General features: G+C 38.6%; 2 protein-coding genes and 2 long non-coding RNA genes across 7 annotated transcripts; all 4 read left to right on the top strand.

The window, feature by feature from the left end:
* The first annotated feature begins 220 nt into the window (after positions 1-220).
* LOC137250076 (tRNA (guanine(26)-N(2))-dimethyltransferase-like) lies at positions 221-7782 on the top strand. 3 transcript variants are annotated; one of them, XM_067782330.1, is made up of 12 exons: positions 221-392; positions 828-955; positions 1012-1137; positions 1171-1426; positions 1495-1872; positions 1943-2111; positions 2298-2854; positions 3142-3592; positions 3662-4373; positions 4435-4534; positions 7013-7362; positions 7422-7780. In XM_067782330.1, exons 1-4 carry the CDS (start codon positions 383-385, stop codon positions 1222-1224), a joined length of 318 nt encoding a protein of 105 aa, XP_067638431.1. In that variant the 5' UTR covers positions 221-382; the 3' UTR covers positions 1225-1426; positions 1495-1872; positions 1943-2111; positions 2298-2854; positions 3142-3592; positions 3662-4373; positions 4435-4534; positions 7013-7362; positions 7422-7780. The 3 variants fall into 3 exon arrangements, with proteins under 3 accessions (XP_067638431.1, XP_067638430.1, XP_067638429.1); XM_067782329.1 differs by having other exon boundaries at positions 378-392; positions 1012-1426; positions 7422-7782; XM_067782328.1 differs by lacking the exon at positions 221-392 and having other exon boundaries at positions 542-955; positions 1012-1426; positions 7422-7782.
* Positions 7783-10066: 2284 nt separating this feature from the next.
* Positions 10067-11518, top strand: LOC137248092 (uncharacterized). Its single transcript, XR_010952062.1, has 3 exons — positions 10067-10366; positions 10776-10985; positions 11047-11518. It is a non-coding gene; the product is annotated as an uncharacterized lncRNA (long non-coding RNA).
* A 76-nt stretch (positions 11519-11594) lies between these two features.
* On the top strand, positions 11595-12694 carry LOC137250077 (protein transport protein Sec24C-like). Its single transcript, XM_067782332.1, has 4 exons — positions 11595-11815; positions 11876-12105; positions 12163-12502; positions 12556-12694. Exons 1-2 carry the CDS (start codon positions 11670-11672, stop codon positions 12045-12047), a joined length of 318 nt encoding a protein of 105 aa, XP_067638433.1. The 5' UTR covers positions 11595-11669; the 3' UTR covers positions 12048-12105; positions 12163-12502; positions 12556-12694.
* Positions 12695-12805: 111 nt separating this feature from the next.
* Positions 12806-17423, top strand: LOC137250078 (uncharacterized). Of its 2 annotated transcripts, XR_010952715.1 has the most exons (5): positions 12806-12824; positions 12923-13032; positions 13090-13240; positions 16855-17179; positions 17239-17423. It is a non-coding gene; the product is annotated as an uncharacterized lncRNA (long non-coding RNA). The 2 variants fall into 2 exon arrangements; XR_010952714.1 differs by lacking the exon at positions 12806-12824 and having other exon boundaries at positions 12892-13032.
* Positions 17424-18534: the final 1111 nt, after the last annotated feature.

Raw genomic sequence — 18534 nt, 5'->3', positions numbered from 1 at the left:
CCAAAAACGCACACAGCCACACGAATTTTTGACAGGGATGACGATTTGGAATGAAAAATTGTGCAAATGAAATAGCATGCTGACAAATTTTGCTTTCCCACAATGTATCGTGCTCTCTCGCACCTATTATTTTCAAAGGGATAGCAAAATACGTCATTTTTGCGTGCGAAAAATCCGCCATTTCTAATTCTGCAGAAAAGTGGAAAATTTTTTCAATTTGTGTGATTTACATTTTACAGAAATTAATATACGCATTCTTTAATATTTTGTGGTCTACTAAAGTGTGTTTTAGCAAAAAAAACTCATATCAATGTGTGCATGTTTATAAAGAAAGAAAGTGAAATATGTAATAGCATAGTATAAATAATCGTGAGCAATTCTAATGCAGAATAGTAAATTTTGATTTCTACATACATACAAGAAAAAAATTCTTGTTACCATTAAGATTTATTATCCAAAATTGAAAAAAAAAGATTAGAAAATGCGGTGTAAAAAAACCGCTATGTGTGCAATAAAATAGCCTCTCTTGTTGAGATACCCCTCCATGGTCTCTATTAATTATTGTGACGGAGGTGTGTTTGCAGCAGCAAAGTGAACCCAAACAGTGTAGGTCGTGGTGGTTGTTGTTCGTGGTCCGCATCAACTGGACCAGGTGGGGCAATGACGCCACATCCAGTTATACCAAGGTATATACCACAACAGCAACCGGGTAATGCAAGGCCACGATAGCAGCAGCAACAACCTCCCAAGGCTGGCTATCATCGTTGATTTATGAAAAAACAGTGTTGTGCATCTTTATTGATTAAATATTTCCTCTGTTGAAACAGTTTCCACGATTCACTGTTCAACGAAAGCAGCAGCCAGCGTATGCCACCACCGAACAGCTGATAACAAAAACTTGGATGCACAGCAGTTTAAATCCAAAATGGAAGTTGAGGAAATATCTGAAAATAAGGTAAATATATGTTTCGCGTTATTAACAAAATCGCCCTAAATTTTATGAATTAACAGATCGCTACGAACGACAAAGCACCCGAACGTGTGATCAAAGAAAGCACTACAGAAATTATTGCCGGCGGGGCCGTATTCTACAATCCAGTACACGAATTTAATCGTGATTTAAGTATTTCAGTACTTAATGTATACTCAAAGCGGTTGATAAGAGAGCGGGAAGCGGCGGCGCATAAAAATCCACAAAATACAAAGGAAAGCAAGCAATGCTAATGACAAGAAACCATACACGGTTGGTGGTGTAAAATACGACGATGGACTGCGAATATTGGAAGCGCTTGCTGCAACAAGTTTACGTAGCATAAGTTATGCAAAAGAAGTAGCAGGCGTGCGTGAAATTGTTGCAAATGATCTATCTAAGGTGGCAGTAGATTCCCTTGGCACATTTAATTGTGCCAAGCGAAGGGGATGCAATGTAGGTTTGATATACGAATCAATAGCTAGTGATTTAACTGTAATAATCAATAATAAAATTCGCAATAGGACTCTCATGTACATTTCAACTTCATATGAGAAGCGTTTCGATGTTATAGACCTAGATCCTTATGGTTGTCCGAATCGCTTTCTGGATGGCGCTATACAATCACTGACGAGTGGGGGTTCATTACTTGTAACTGCGAATGATATGGCTGTGCTGGCAGGCAATACGCCTGAAGCCTGCAATGCCAAATATAGTTCTGTGCCTTTGCGTATGAAATGCTGCCATGAGATGGGATTGCGTATACTATTGCATTGCATTGAAACGCACTCTAATCGTTATGGAAAATATATTGAGCCACTTTTGAGCATTTCTGCCAATTTTTATATACGCGTATTTGTGCGTATGCATAGTAGTCAAGCGAAGTGTAAATATAGCATGAGGTTGGTATACAGCATTTTGGCCTTTTACCACAATCCAATTACTTATCATATCTTTATATTATGAACACAGCAAACAATGAATAGTATTTCAATGCACTGGTTGTGATACCTATATGCTACAGGCAATAGGTATTGTAAAAAGCAAGATCTCAGGTAAAGGCAATGCGGAAGAAAAATTCGGTATACCAACTGGACCAAATGTTAATACAAATTGTGCGTATTGCGGTGATAAACATCATGTAAGTTTCAACTATCCCACTTAATTATTTAAACTCGAATAAATCAAATTTTTTCCTTCTTACTTAATTGGTGCTTAACCGTTTAAACGGTTATGTCCGTTCAAAAAGGCGCGTCAGTCGCTTTTTCAGAGGGTTAACTGGCACCAATTTTTCACACCAAATTGTTTCTTATATTCCCAAATATAGATGGGCGGTCCACTTTGGTCGCATCCCATACATGATCCAACATTTGTTGAAGAATTGCTACAAATCATAGAAGAAAAACCGCTAAGTGATTTGGACACAACGTCGTTTAAAAGGTGTGTTATCGGCGGTATGCCTGAACTTGTATTGGGTACATGAGTTTTTATGTAAAAAATATTCATCATATCCAACATCAATACCTCGCATTCAATTGTGGGCGCTGTACGCACTACATTGGGTTCACGTAATATGGACAAGCATATTGTTGATTCCAGTGGTAAGGCCACAATTTCAAATGATGGGGCAACCATTAAGAAACTATTGGATAAAATAATAACACAACGTAGCGTGCTCAAGTGGTATAAGCTTATCTGGAAAAGATATTTCGTAACGAAAACCCTGGAAGATTACCGCGCCTTGTCTGCTGTGGTTCAACAAAATATAACTTGGATATTTGTTGCTCTTTTTCAATTTTCCTGAATACAAATGTCTGGATTGGAAAAATTTCAAGCAAATAAAGCTTGGCGTGCAAAAGTCAAGAAATTACTTGTCATGCAACGGTAAATGCTTATAAATATATCATTAAAATTGCATGCTTGTTTATGATGAGCCATTCGAGTGAGCATGGAGATGGATGTTTTAAATACTGTAGAGTAAATTGGCTTACTATATAAGAATTTGAAATTTTTCCAAATCTTTGACTAAAAAGTAGCTACTAGCTTGTAGAACTTTATTACTTTACTTTTAAAAAGATAAATCACTTTAGCATGGTAATATATACCTATTATTAAAAATTAATACAAACAATATCTTCAACATTTTTTTCTCGATTCACGGACACATTTAGAAAGGCTACAACGCCTGCTAAAGAGCCGGTATCTTGCCAACGCTTTAGCTTGGATTTAGAGGAGGATCTACACACTTTGCTAGAAGCACGCGCAGCTCCTCATGTAGCGAATGTGGATCAACACGAAAGTAACGTTGCTGTTAGCGGAAATGCAATGAACAAACTATTTGAAATGGAGGATGAAAATAAATCCAACAATGCAAACACTATAAAGAGGATTCCTTATAATTTTTCAACTAAGGCATCTTGTGACGAAACTATATTTGAATGCCAACAGCACGTCTGATGAAAGTTTTATGGCTTTGGAAAAAATGTGTGATAAAACAGCATCCGATCCTAACAGCACACTATTTAAGTACATATGTACATAGCGAGAACAAGGATATGGTTAAAGAAGACGCTAAAAAGCGCAGCGCCGATGGAAACTATTTTAAAATCCCTTGTAAACAAGGTAAGTGAATATACAACATATTGAAAGTTGATAAGATTGCATGGTATAAATTTAATAATATAATCTTAGAACTACAAGAAATAGATGAAGAAGCACAATCACTGCAACGTCTATTGCATGAATTATGCGTACAGGAGCAGCATCAATTGGATAATGAAACTCCTTTAAAAAGTATTGATGTAACACTACTAGAAGATATTGAAGCGCCATCTAAAATGTGGGACTCCACAATAGTGGGCGATACCACTTTACAAACTTCACCTTTGAAAATGGTGAGACTTCTCAGACCATCTACTATACTAGAGGAAAATTGCAAAGATCAGTCTAATAGTTCTTTGGGTGGTGATGATGCATCATCACACATAAGCTTTCAAAGCGCTCAAAAAGGCAGTGAAACTTCAGCGACAACAAGCTTTTAAAAAAAAAAGCTTTACCTACGCTCTAAATCTACGCCGTCATATACGTACTCATACCGGTGGAAAACCATACAAATGCGAATACTGCGAATGCACCTTTGCTGTAAGCGATCCAGTGCTGTCGCATTTACGTACACATCTGGGCAAAAATATTCATAGATGTGAGTTTTGCCCATCAACTTTTCCTCACTTTACGGAGTTACGTACGCATTTAACTACGCACAAAGACGAAGATCCAGAAACGCGAGAGCGAAATATGACAGCCTTAAAGGAGGAGGAGGCTAAATTAAAGCAAAATTTGGCCACTAAAATTCAGCAGCCGCCAAAACCCAAACGAAAATATACGTGCAATTTCTGCAACAAGGGTAAAGGTTTATAAGACTGTGATTGTAAATGATATTCATTTTACTGATCGTTAATTCACAGATTTTACAACTTCATCTAAGCTAAAGCGCCATATACGTATGCATACCGGCGAGCGACCATACTCGTGCTCAGAGTGTGGGAAATCATTCTCATTGAAATCGTAAGAATATACAATAGGGTTCAGAGTTTGAACGGCCGGCAGTTAAAAATGGATTTATTTTAAAAGTTAATAAAAAAACTTATATCTAAACATATCCGTAAAACGAAAGGCACAAGAACAAAAGCTCAGTAAAAATGGGACAACTAAATGAAGCCTTATATCCATATCGCCTGCTGATTGGAATATCACCCGGTTGTTGTTGTAGCAGTTAGGTGGGGCGAAGCACTGCTCAACAATATCACCCGGTCTCGGGTGCCGTTTCGAAAAGCACCTTTCTCAGAAAATATTTGAATAACCCCGTATATTAGAAAAGCCCTATCACAGAATTCGGTTGAAGAATGCCCTAACTCAGATTTGGCTTCAAAAATGACCGATCTGAGCTCAAATACAACACATTTTGACAATAGCTGGAGTGTTTATGAAACAAATTCTAAGATAGGGCGTTCTTCAAACGAATTCTGAGAAAGGAAGTTTTTGGAACGGCAGCCGAGATTTGGTGATATTCCACTCAGCAGCCGATATAAATATATGGTAAGTCTGATTTTTACCGACCTTTCCTTTCCTTTTTAAAAATGTGCTTAACAAAACTTTTTTCTTTTAATGCACTCTTAAAATGAATCCATAAGCAATGTAACGTTAACAACTTTTTCATACTTGTTTTTTGATTTGTATTGAGAGTGGCGATTTATTAGAACGGCTAATTTAGACAATTAAAATAACAAAAATTACTACAAAGCCAAATTTTAGTGAGGACCTCTAGTTTACCATAAAAATATTAAAATTAAAATTCCCCATCTTTCCTATTCGAGCTAAAAAAAAATTACTCGAGGTCAAAGGTCATTGCCTTAATAGCACCGCAGAAAAATTCCTCCAATTCTTTTCTCCTAGAGAGAACAATAATTGGGGAATAGGAATTTCGAATCTTCGAAGTCAGCTGATTTGCCAATTGAAATTTTGTTGCGCATTTCTATTTTTGTTAACAAATTAAAAGTTTAGTTATTGTTGCGAATTTGTTTAAAATTGATAAAAAAAAAAAATATAAGCAAAGCAACAGGGAGCAACAAACGAATGATGCAACCATCTTTCACACGTTGTTATTGTAGCAGTGCTTCGCCCCATCCAATAGGTGCGACCGATCAGAAATTATCATCAATATGCTCTAACGGGAGTCCAAGGAAACTTGCTGTTTCGACAGGGGGGACCATAATGAAAGGGGTGTTAGAGGCGTTGGTTCCACATTACAATTAAAGAGATGGTTGGTGCCATGTGGGAACACATTGCAAGCGGGGCATACATTTTGTATGTCGGGGTTGATTCTGGATAGGTAAGAGTTTAACCTGTTACAGTATCCAGAACGAAGTTGAGCTAGAGTGACTCGCTTTTCTCTGGGGAGTATGCGTTCCTCTTCCGCGAGGTTTGGATACTTTTCTTTGAGTACTGGATTCACCGGGCAATTCCTAGCATAAAGGTCCGACGCTTGTTTATGGAGTTCACCAAGGACCTGCTTGTGTTTTTTCGCTTCATACGGCTGGGTTCTCAGGAGCCGTATTTCCTCAAAATGCTTACGGAGATAACTCCTTAGGCCCCTAGGCGGTGCTGGTTGACCAATCAGATGTCTGTTGGGATGCTCAGGTTTCTGGGTATTCAACAGGAACTGTTTGGTCAGCATCTCATTTCTCTCCCTGATGGGGAGTATTCGCGCCTCATTATGCAGATGGTGTTCTGGGGACATAAGAAGACAGCCCGTGGCAATTCTGATAGCAGTATTTTGGCAGGCCTGTAGCTTCTTCCAGTGGGCAATTTTTAGGCTTGGCGACCATATGGGTGACGCATAGCACTTAATCGGCTGGCTAATTGCTTTGTGTGTAGTCATGAGCGTTTCTTTATCCTTTCCCCAGGTACTGCCAGCGAGGGATTTGAGGATTTTGGTACGGCTCTGAATTCTCGGAACAATTGCTGCTGCGTGCTCACCAAAATGTAGATCCTGATGAAAGTCACACCCAAAATTTTAAGGTGTAAGACAGTCGGTAGGGTAATGTCATATGGTCGACATTTGGCGCGGCCATGTTTTAAATAAGATCACCGATGATTTGGTTGGTTACAATATCAGGTTTCGCAAGGCGACAAAACTGGAGAGATTGGGGAGATAGCTGTTTATTTTATTACAAAGCTCATCGGTGTAGGAAACAATAGCATAGGTGTAGAAGCAATAGTGACTCCTTCTGGTGGTAAAGGTAGCTATTGATATGTAGAAGTAAAACAGAAATTTGATGAATATGAGTTTTTTTTTAAGTTATTGCAAAAAAGCGTTGAGGATTTTTAATATCTTACGAGGTACCTTCGTACATGTTTCTAAGAATGAAGAATGATACCTATTCAAACTTCGCTATACTTTAACATACGATACTTTACCCCATTTTAACACAACTATCATTTATTGATTTTATTAAATTTTATAAAATGTTTCTTCCTCCACAGTTCCATTTCCGTATTGGATGGTAAATATGGCTTTCGCATTTTCTCCATCAATAACTGCCAAGGTGGAAAAAACCTATGCGTGTAAATCGCAACATATCTTGGTCGAGCGTTTCTAGTGGTGATGGTGACAGCAGAGAAACCCAACTGTTTACAAATGTTACAATATATCAATTGCGTCTACGGCTCAAATACCCACAGTATATGAATGAATCGAACGCACCTAATTGTCTGCCTAACGGATAGTATACATATTCATCAAATCGAAAATATTGCATCAAACGAACTGGGTCTGAATACTGAAACAGTACACATATTCAAAATCGATGAGGAAACTGTGATGATGGTATAGGGTGAGTTGTTGAATAACATACGAAAACCACTTTAACCCATCTATATATTTGCATTACAGCTAAAGCTTTACAAACAGCAAAAATTGCTGGCGCCAAGCAATTGGAAAAGGCAGTGAAGCATTCATCACACTGTACGGATGGTGTAAAGTTAGAAACTGCTGTTGTAACAGCTGTCACCGACACAACGGTCATATCTACTTCGCCGAGTAACGGCTCGTCCGACTATCTATCGAAGACAGTATAATCATATCTTTTGCCAACACAGGTTAGCGATGTGCTTGCACAGGAAAAGATTTCAATTGGAAAACAAAAACCAATTAAGAGAGTTTATTTATTATTAAAGTATTCACTTTTCTTTATATCAACAGTATTAATTTAAGTTGCAATATCACGTACATATATAATAAGGATGTGATACGATTGCTGTCGGAATTAGATTTGAAACCAATCAATACTCCTGCTAAGGGTTGTAGAATTATTGCTTGAATAATTAGATTTAGAACAATAATAAGTCTGACTTAATTACAAGTCGTACATTTTTAAATTCATCAATTACGGCAGCAATCGGATTCTACGACACATTTGAATATTCTTGATCTGAAAAAAGAGTAAACCTAATCTGAATTTCTACTAAGCTTTCAGTTGTAGATTATTCAAATAATTGGAGTTTTTTCTAAAGCTTAAAATTATTTTCTGCTCGCTTAGAAAAGATTTCAATTGGAAAACAAAAACCAATTAAGAGAGTTTATGTTATTATTAAAGTACTTAATTTTCTTTATATGAACTGTATTAATTTAAGTTACAATTTCATGTGCATATATAATAAAGTATGTCGTGGTACGATTGCTGTTGGAATTAGATTTGAAACCAATCAATACTCCTGCTATGGGTTGCAGAATTATTGCTTGAATGATTAGATTTAGAACAATAATAAGTCTGACTCAATTACTAGCCGTACATTTTTAAGTTCATCAATTACGACAGCAATCGGATCCACGACACCTTTGAATATTCTTGATCTGAATTTCTACTAAGCTTTAAGTTGTAGGTTCATCAAATAATTGGAGTTTTGTCTAAAGCTTAATATTATTTTTTTGCTCGCTTAGAAGAGATTGGAAAACAAAAACCAATTAAGCGAGTTTATTTATTATTAAAGTTCTTCTGTTTTATATGAACTGGATTAATATAAGTTCCAATTTCATGTAAATATATAATAATATTGAAAATAATAAATATTGAAAATTCAATTTTTTTGGTTCATATTTTATTCATATGGCTGCTCCAGGTAAAGTAAATCTGCAGGTAAAATTCACGTTATATGGCGGTTATATAAATGGTAAAACCGCAGTAAAATTGATTGTCAAATGGCTCGAAAATGTAGAGTGAAATGACGGAAAAATGACCGCCAATTGACGAGCATTGTGACGTGTGTGAGCAGCACAGTGCTATGCTCACATCCTATAAGTGGGAGCGGAATGCACGATCACATTAATAGGAACGAAACGGAAAATTTGGTCACAAAAGTTCATCACGCCCATGCAAACGTGACTATGAATATAACCGCTGCAGAAAGTCACAATGACCGTAAAATGACTAGTAAAATGACGTGGAGCGTTTTTGCAGGGTGAGTATACTGTCCACGGTTGCCACAGCTTGTTTTCATTTGGGACCAAAATTCGTCGAAAAAAAGGACCAAATTTCAAAAAAAAAGACCAAAATTTCAAAAATTTTCTTTTATTGGTATACAAACAATGTAATAACAACAACTTAAAAAGCATAAAACAACACGGCGTTACAAACAAACAAAAAGTGCTTCAACTAAAATTAATGATGATAATTAAATACATTTTATCACATATGGGCATATTTTTCAGTCTTATAAACATATGTATGTATATATTTAAAAACTTAAAGCATATATGTTTATAATATGATCTGGGCTACATCGAAAAAAAACGTATAATAAACACAGTTTTATATCGTTCATTGTATAACTTTTCTAGAACCAGCCTATGTCTTTCACCGACCAAACGTAATGAGGACCTGGGTTTTGCGTACAAAGTTCTTTCGCTACATTTTGTGGTTGATTGAAATAAACTCCGATTTGGTGCGTAATTTGGTTTTAATAAGAGAAAATTCAAAAATTTTTCGCTCTTCGGCCGCCGAACTATGTGACAGACTCAGTAAATCATATACAAAACCAAGCAATTCTTCAAAACACTTTTCGTTCATACCATTTCTATAAAAGCTTACTATTTCGCAAAAAGCTAAAACGTCTATATCATGCGTAAAATCACAGTCTTAAAAGCTTCCATTGTGTAACAATGGTATCTTGGTCGGACTTTATCAAGTACGAAAAATTTATTTATTAGCGGTATTATAGAAGTTTCGGTTTCTGCTAATACCTTGTCGGGAGTAATTGTACATAAAACTTTTATATCACATCTAGAAAAAACAAAGCATTTTTGCATTTGCTTTAAGAGTTCAATATAAAATCTTAAAACTTTTTTTTTTAGCGCAAGTCGTTGTACATCTGTAAAGCTATCGCTTTCAAGAAATCCTCCATCTTTACTTCCAACAAAAATATTTTTTAATTCAAGGTAGTAAGTTTTATCACTTAAATCCAAATTTTTTAAGCATGCAATAGGGGAGTGTAGTAGTTTTACACCCCTGCAAAAATCGTGTGACCAAAAACGCACACAGACACACGAAATTTTGACAGGGGTGACGATTTGGAATGAAAAATTCTCCAAATGAAATAGCATGTTGACAAATTTAGCTTTCCCACAATGTATCGTGCTCTCTCGCACCTATTATTTTTATAGGGATAGCAAAATACGTCATTTTTCGTGCAAAAAAAATCCGCCATTTCTAATTCAGCAGAGACAGCAAAACATTTGGTGGTCGAAAATTTTTTCAATTTAGAGAGTTTTAAATGGAATATCTCCGGAAAGATTTAAAATTAAGAGGGAGTTCTCCAGATCACATATATATATATTTTAAAGTGCGCAAACTTATAATTTAAAAGTTATTTGGTGTTAAAGTTTGCAAATTTCTATACAAATTTTATATGTGTATACGTATATATATGTGGCAGCACAGCTTTGTAATGTCATCAATAAAATATATGTATATATATATGTGCATGTTGCTGCAAAAGCGCGATTGATTTAATAAAAACATTTATAATAAGTGAAAACAATGCAAAAATGAAATGTGAAATATACAAAAATGCAATTTAAGTTTATCGTTGCCAATTTATATAGATATGTATGTGGATTAAGGTTTTGAAAGATGTGTAAATTGTAATTTAAAGTGCTATAGAAATTTGCTAAATTTGCAAACTTTAACAACAAATAACTTTAAAATTATAAGTTTGCACACCTTAAAATATATATATTTGTGATCGGGAGAACTCCCTCTTTCATTTGATACCAAGTTTTACCCCTAACTCGGGGGGTGCTATTCTAAAATTTTCCCAAAGTCTTTAATATACAATGATTTTTGCTGTTTATTTCGACAACAATTTTTTATTTGATTTTTGTGCTCATCGAAAGACATCACAATTATGTAGCACCATGCCGCGAATTATGATAAAAGATGGTGTGTGGAGAAACACTGAGGTAAGCATTTGACGCGACTGGTTACTCTTGGCCGTTTATTAACTAAATTGATAACTTTCAGGATGAAATCCTCAAAGTAGCTGTAATGAAATATGGTAAAAACCAGTGGTCACGTATTGCATAACTGCTGCACCGCAAATCTGCCAAGCAATGTAAGGCACGCTGGTACGAATGGCTTGATCCTAGCATAAAGAAGACAGAATGGTCATGGGAGAAAGATGAAAAGCTTTTGCATTTTGCCAAATTAATGCCAACACAATGGCGTACAATTGCGCCGATTATTTCAGAGGGTTAACTGGCACCAATTGTTCACACCAAATTGTTAGGTACAGGATTCGCCACGGGTAGGTGAGGTTGGCAATCACAACCCCCTGAATCATTTTGGTCGGCAGGTATGCCGCGGATATATTCTTGGCACTTGTTATTGATGGCTTTTATGATGCCACCAACACAACCTGGACAGACGCCAATGCTCAGTCAACCACCCAAGCCCGGTCAACCTCCAATACCCGGACACGTCCGGACGTCCTGGTTATAATGTATGTTAATACAACTAATAATTTACAAATTTGTTGATGATTGTTTTTGTGTTATTTTCTTTACCAACCACCTGCACCTGTTACTGGTAAATATCAACAGCCGCAACAGTATGATCAAGCCCAACGCCGTTTAGATCCCGATCAGATGCCAAATCCGATAAGCGTTATCATTGAAAATCAAAATAGCGCTGGTGGTGCTTTTATTACTAATGAACAGGGTTTATTACCACCATTTGTGACCACAAAATATGTGGTAGAAGATCAGGGTAACTCCTCGCCACGTTACGTTAGGTATCGATAATCGAAATTAATGTTTTGCTTGGCAATTACCTTGATCTTTCTTCTTTGCAGGTCGTCTTTGTATTGCATACCTGCAACAGCTGATTTATTAAAAACAACAGCTTTGTCCATTACACTTACCGTCTCACCAATGGCACGCACGGTTGAGGGTGAATATGAGCCACCCATTGTAAATTTTGGTGAATTGGGTGCAATTAGATGCAATCGTTGCAAGGCTCAATAGCAACTTGTAGATGCTGGTCGTCGTTTCCAATGTCTAATGTGTAAAGTAACAAGAGATGGTAAAAAAAATCTTTCACTTTTACTTGTGTTCATTGATCCATATTTTTTCTCAACAGTGCCAACTGCATATTTCCAACATTTGGGCCATACCGGACAGCGTGTCAATAAATATGAATGTCTTGAACTTGTATTGGTTACATGAGTATTTGTGTAAAAAATGCTTGGGTACCGATAGCTCCCATGGTAAACCTCAACTCATATCCAACATCAATGCCTCGCATTCAATTGTGGCACTGTACGCACTACATTGGGTTCACGTATTATTGACAAGCATATTGTTGATTCCAGTGGTAAGGCCACAATTTCAAATGATGGGGAAACCATTATGAAACCATTGGATATTGTGAATCCAGCCGTAAAACTCTAGTAGACATCGCCAAATCTCAAAATGCTGAGGTAAGTTTTTTGTTATATTAGAATGTGTAGAATAAAAATGTTTCTCTTATGAGGTCGGCGATGGCACCACTTCAGTAGTATTTTAAGCATGTGAAATCTTAAAGCAAGTTAAGCCAGATGTTGAGGAAGGCGTGCATGCACGTATCATCATTAAAGCTATACGTAAAGCATTACAATTATGCATGCTAAAATATGACATGGCGAAGCGCCAATCAAAGGAGCAACAAAGTGTTATTGGAAAAATGATCTGCCACAGCAATGTCCAAGAGTATCAGAAAATTGTTGATGCTGAATGGCGTATTCTGTAGAATAAACTAGCTAAGTAAGGCGCCAATGTTGTGTTTTCTAAATTGCCAATTGGTGATGTTGATACACAGTATTTTGCAGATTGTGATATGTTCTGTGCTGTTCATGTACCAGAAGAAGATTGGAAACGTAGAATGAAAGCTTGTGGTGGTGCTGTTATGACTACAGCTAATGATATTAATTCAAGTGTTTTGGGTCAATGTGATTACTTTGAAGAACGTCAGGTTGGTGGTGAACGTTTCAACATTTTCCAAGGTTTGACATTAATTTCATTTTTATAGTTTATAATTATTTAAAGGTTGCGTTAATGCTAGAACAAGTACATTGATTTTACGTGGCAGTGTTGAACAATTTTTGGAAGAAACTGAGCTTCGTTACATGATGCTAAATTGCTTGTGCGGGTTACAATTAAACATGATTCTGTTGTTGCTGGTAAGTCAAAATACAAATTGAAAAAAATGTCTAATCTTAGGGCCTCATTCTCTATTACGAAACGAACTTTCGATGCGGATCAGAGACGAATCGCTAGTGTATTTGCACTATGTTAAACAATGGCAACTTATCACTTGACAATTACTTTTGCCTTCCTGTTAGTTAGAAAGGCAAAGACCGAACGAAAATGATAGAGAATACCATTGCTAGACGATATCGTTTGGAGGCGAATCGTTCGTCTGAGCTGTCGTTCGCAATACAGAATGAAGCCTTTAAATTGTTAAGTAATATAATGAAAAGATTGTGTCCAAATACCCCCAGCGGGTTAGGGGTCAGAATTTATCTGCGGTAGGTATGCCTGTCGTAAGAGGCGACTAAAATACCAGATTCAAGGGGCTGTGTAGCGCAACCCTTCAGGTTGCCAGCGCAATATATAGCTTCTCCAAACCCAATTATCAACCTCACCTATCCGCGGCGAATCCTGTTTCACTAACAGACAAGGATCTGGGGGGGGGGGGGGGGGGGGGGTGGATAGGGAGGGATGGCCTGAAGGTTTAATGTGGCCACATAAATCGTTCCCGAGATAGTCGGGCTAGCACTTTAATGGTGCTGTGTTACTGGAGCGTACCGGATCTGTATCCGGTTAAAGGACCATCACATCGATAACACTCCCCAAAGCCTTCGGGGAGCAACCTTATCGCTACAAAAACAACAACAACATTGTGTCCAAATCCCGAAAAAAAAACTATAAAATTTGTGTCAGTGAAATGATAATTATTGCTTTTGGTTGTTAGTTTTGAGGCATCGTCATCGAGTTCCTTCTGATCGTATATGCCGGTTCTTTTGCATTCTTTTACATGCATAAAGTGCCGTTGAAGCCTTCCTCACCCTCTCCTCCACGTTGAGCTTCCATGACAGCTTACTGTCTGGGATCATTCCTGGATAATTTGTGCAAGGTTTCTCCCGTAGGGTCGCCCCTCCTAACTTAGGCCTGGTCCAATTAGGGACCTTGTACCTCTTTGTAAACAAGACCATATGCAACGTCATCTGCGTAAACCGTAAGTTTTTCTGGTCCCTCGTAGAATCCCCTAATCAGCTGGTTAATGACCAGCGTCCACAGCAGAGCTGATAGAACCCCTCCCTGCGGAGTGCCCCTGTCCACTAATTTCGTGGCCGCGTACAATCCCCATTGCGATGTAATCTTACTGCAGTTTAACATGCAGTAGATCCATCTGGGTAAGGCTGGATGTACTTTAACGTAATGAAGACCATCAATAATCGCTCATTTAGAAAGCCCCGGCAATGCTTAAGAAGACTTCTAGAGCATATTCCTTATATTCCAGGGCTTTTTATATGCCTATTACCACCCTATGCAATGCGGTGTCTACTGACTTGCCTTTGGTGTACGCCTGTTGTGTTGTGGAGAGCAGCTTTCCATCCACGTTGGACTTTATGTAAGCATCTAGCAGCCTCTCAAAGGTTTTGAGCAGAAATGATGGTAAGCTATTGGGTCTATAATCTTTGGGATACACGTGACCGATCTTCCCCGCCTTTGGTAGGAAAGCTACACGAGCAGTTCTCCAAGAGTGCGGTACATGATTCAGTTTATGCACCCATCGAATATTATTTTAAGCCATCCCACGACCGCCCTACTTGAAACTTGTAGCATGGCCGGACATGTACCATCTGAGCCCGGCGATTTCACCACCACTACGAGGTCCTCAGTAGTGTAATTAGGCAGCATATATGAATGCAGCTGTTTCCTTACCATTACTACAGCTCGCACCCGTCCTTCCGTTTGCGCATAGTAAACGCCAAATCCGCGCGAGCTAATTCCAGAAACCTTTCCTCCCGATGGAAGCCACGGCTCCTGGATCAGCGCGTTAGGAGGAGGAGTTCGCTCGACGCCACTTTACTGTGTTGGAGGTTTATCTGTAGGACTCGCAGCACCAATGGGCTGCTTGTCCCCCTCCAGCACCTTCATCGGGACGTCGTCGTCCTCCCCTAGCCCTTTTGGTTTAGAGTGTTCGAAGCCCCCTTCAGACTCTTGTACCTGTTGTGCCGGGTGTTCCTCTGTGCGACTCACAGCACCATCTGGCTGTTGGTCCCCTTCTAACACATTCGGAGTGACGTGGGCTACCTCCACCTGTCTTTTTTCCCTTAGGCTTTTGAGGTCCTTTTCGACTTCGCCCACGTCCAGCGTGTTAGGACTTTAATACCCGCGACTTCTTTTCCTGAGTCGCATATAAATTTTGCCTGTACCTAAGGACATTTTTCCAAGCTGCGCGTACAATATATCCTCCGCCTGCTTGTTTATTTGGAAGATGTATAACTGACCTTAATCCGTAGGCCGAGATACAGTAAGTACCTTCCAATCCTGTGCCGGTATGTTCGGATTCTGATTCTGAAAAAGTCGCATTGTATCCTCCGACTTCATCACGCATGGTATCCATACCTTAACTTTTGGTACCTTGGGGATTTGCGCTTTATCCACCATCTCAAAACGCGCGTTCGTGCCCTGCCTTTGGGGGTTTGGAACCACTTCCTCCAGCCACCGCAAGCTCGCGATGTTGTCGCACGCTATAATCTTCATACCATTATACCATCCCCCGAATCAAAGGTTGGAAGGAGCTTACTTGGTTATTCCCGCATCATCTTAAGCTCCTTTTCTACAGATCTCCACCTTTCACTAGTCATCTGTTCGAAAGGACTGCTATGATCAACCAGCGCCACAGTCAGTGACTGCTTTGCCACATCACTCATTTTCTCGGGAAAAGCCGGCGTCTTAGTGTTATTTCCCTTTGGCACCTCCGAGAAAGTCGGAGTCTTAGCGTTATCTCCCTTTGGCTTATCTCCTACTTCCATAGTTGGAACTTCCCTCTGACTCGCAGCCTTCGAGGTAGTTGATACCTCGCTATTGGGGCCCATCTGTCTTACAGCTTTGGGCCTACTTGTGTTGTCTATGGGACTGCCCTGCGTCGCGGCTCTGGGACTGGGCCCTTTCTGCCATTCGACGCTTCTTCCTCCTCATACCGGTTGCAGAACCGAGGGTTTCTCGCAGCAAACCTTTTGAACTGCCTTCGACCTACTTCTACCGCCTCATGAGCCCATGCCAAGCGCTCGATCTCCTCTTCTGTTGGGTCCACCACTGCTCCCAAGCACGGTCGACATTTGGCATGTTTTAAATAAGGTCACCGATGATTTGGTTGATGAAAATATCAGGTTTCGCGAGGCGACAAAACTGGAGAGATTGGGGAGATAGCTGTTTATTTTATTACAAAGTTCATCGATGTAGGAAACAATAGCATAGGCGTAGAAGCAATAGGGACTCCTGGTGGTAAAGGTAGCTATTGATATGTAGAAGTTAAGCAGAAGTTTGAATATGAGTTTTTTTAAGTTATAGCAAAAAAAGCGTTGAGGATTTTTAATATCTTACCAGGTACCTTCGTACATGTTTCTAAGAATGAAAAATAAAACCTATTCAAACTCAATTTTCACCAGGACAAAGCCGCTGAGACCTCGCTATACTTTAACATACAATACTTTACCCCATTTTAGCACAACTATCATTTTTTGATTTTATTAAATTTTATAAAATATTTCTTCCTCTACAGTTCTATTTCGGTATTGGATGGTAAATATGGCTTTCGCATTTTCTCCATCAATAACTGTGAAAAGGTGGAAGAAATCTATGCGTGTAAATCTCACATATTATCTTGGTCGAGCGTTTCTTCAATAGCTCTCTAGTGGTGATGGTGACAGCAGAGAAACCCAACTGTTTACAAATGTTACACTTCAAAAAGAATCAAAATATCTTCCATTGCGTCTACGGCTCAAATACCCACAGTATATGAATGAATCGGTTGCACGAACTGGGTCTGAATACTGAAAAAGTACACATATTCAAAATCGATGAGGAGGCTGTGATGATGGTATAGGGTGAGTTGTTGAATAACATACGAAAACCACTTTAACCCATCTATATATTTGCATTACAGCTAAAGCTTTACAAACAGCAAAAATTGCTGGCGCCAAGCAATTGGAAAAGGCAGTGAAGCATTCATAACACTGTACGGATGGTGTAAAGTTAGAAACTGCTGTTGTAACAGCTGCCACCGACACAACGGTCATCTCTACTTCGCCGAGTAGCGGCTCGTCCGACTATCTATCGAAGACAGTATAATCATATTGTCACGGATATTACCACCCCTAAGTTATCCCATCACTAAGGCGATGCTAAGGCCATGCCAAGCAGTATTTACGTTAATAATCAAATCAAGTATACACATATATAAGGCAGCCCAGAGAGATGTCACACACAGATGCATTTACTTATACGGCTATGTGCGCGCGAGAGACTGTAAACTACAAACATTCACATCAATAATTCAATCTTTATGTGTTTACATAAACGAATAAATAATTGCATCTACACATATGTACGTATACGAGCAGCGGAGCGGCAATGCACAAACACATGCATATATCTTATCTCAGTGGTCACAAGAGAGGGCAATAATTTGTGCACGTAGTTGTGGCTGGCGATTTTGTAGCCGAAACAACTAGTAACTTCTGGAAATCGAAGAGCCTAGAAGTAGGCAGCGTAAACTATAAAAGCAGTGCAGGCGAGTAAGAAGTAATTCAGTTTGATTTGAATTGTCAAGCAGTTACGAGTAAGACGATATCTAGCGAGCAATAGCACTATTATTTTGAAAGTCAGTTTCCTTTAAGCTATCAGTTTGGTTATTAAGCTATTCGTTGCACAGTTTGAGTGTTATTGTGAAGTATTTTAATAAAGGCCATTTTTCCATTTTCAATATTGGAGTTATTTATTCAACAGTTTAGCGATACGATCCTAGCAAAAGGGCAAATAAGAGGATTTGCAGGAAATTCGTTACAATTGGTGTCAGAAGAGGAATTGTTGAATAAATTCCGAAGATTGGGAATACAACTTGGACATGGCAAAGTTCAGTGAATTGAAGATCCAGCAACTGAAAAAGGAGTTGGAGAACCGTGGATTAAATACAACCGGCAATAAGATCGAACTTCAAGCACGGCTACGAGAGGTAATGGAGTCGCAAGGAATTGATGTGGACGAGTATGCCTTTTATCCTGATGGGGACGAGACAACAACAAAAATTGAAGAGAAAAATGAAACATCGCAGACAGTTACGAGCACAGACTTGAACATGATATTGGCTGCAATAGCTGCTCAAACATCGACAGTATCATCAATGTCGTCACATATATCATCCCAACTAGAAGCACAAGAAACACGTATGTCAGAAATGTCG

Source organism: Eurosta solidaginis, chromosome 4 (genome assembly GCF_040869045.1).
Source record: "Eurosta solidaginis isolate ZX-2024a chromosome 4, ASM4086904v1, whole genome shotgun sequence".
Taxonomy (NCBI): domain Eukaryota; kingdom Metazoa; phylum Arthropoda; class Insecta; order Diptera; family Tephritidae; genus Eurosta; species Eurosta solidaginis.
Note: the sequence above shows the minus strand (reverse complement) of the source record. Positions and strands in the feature narration are given on the sequence as shown.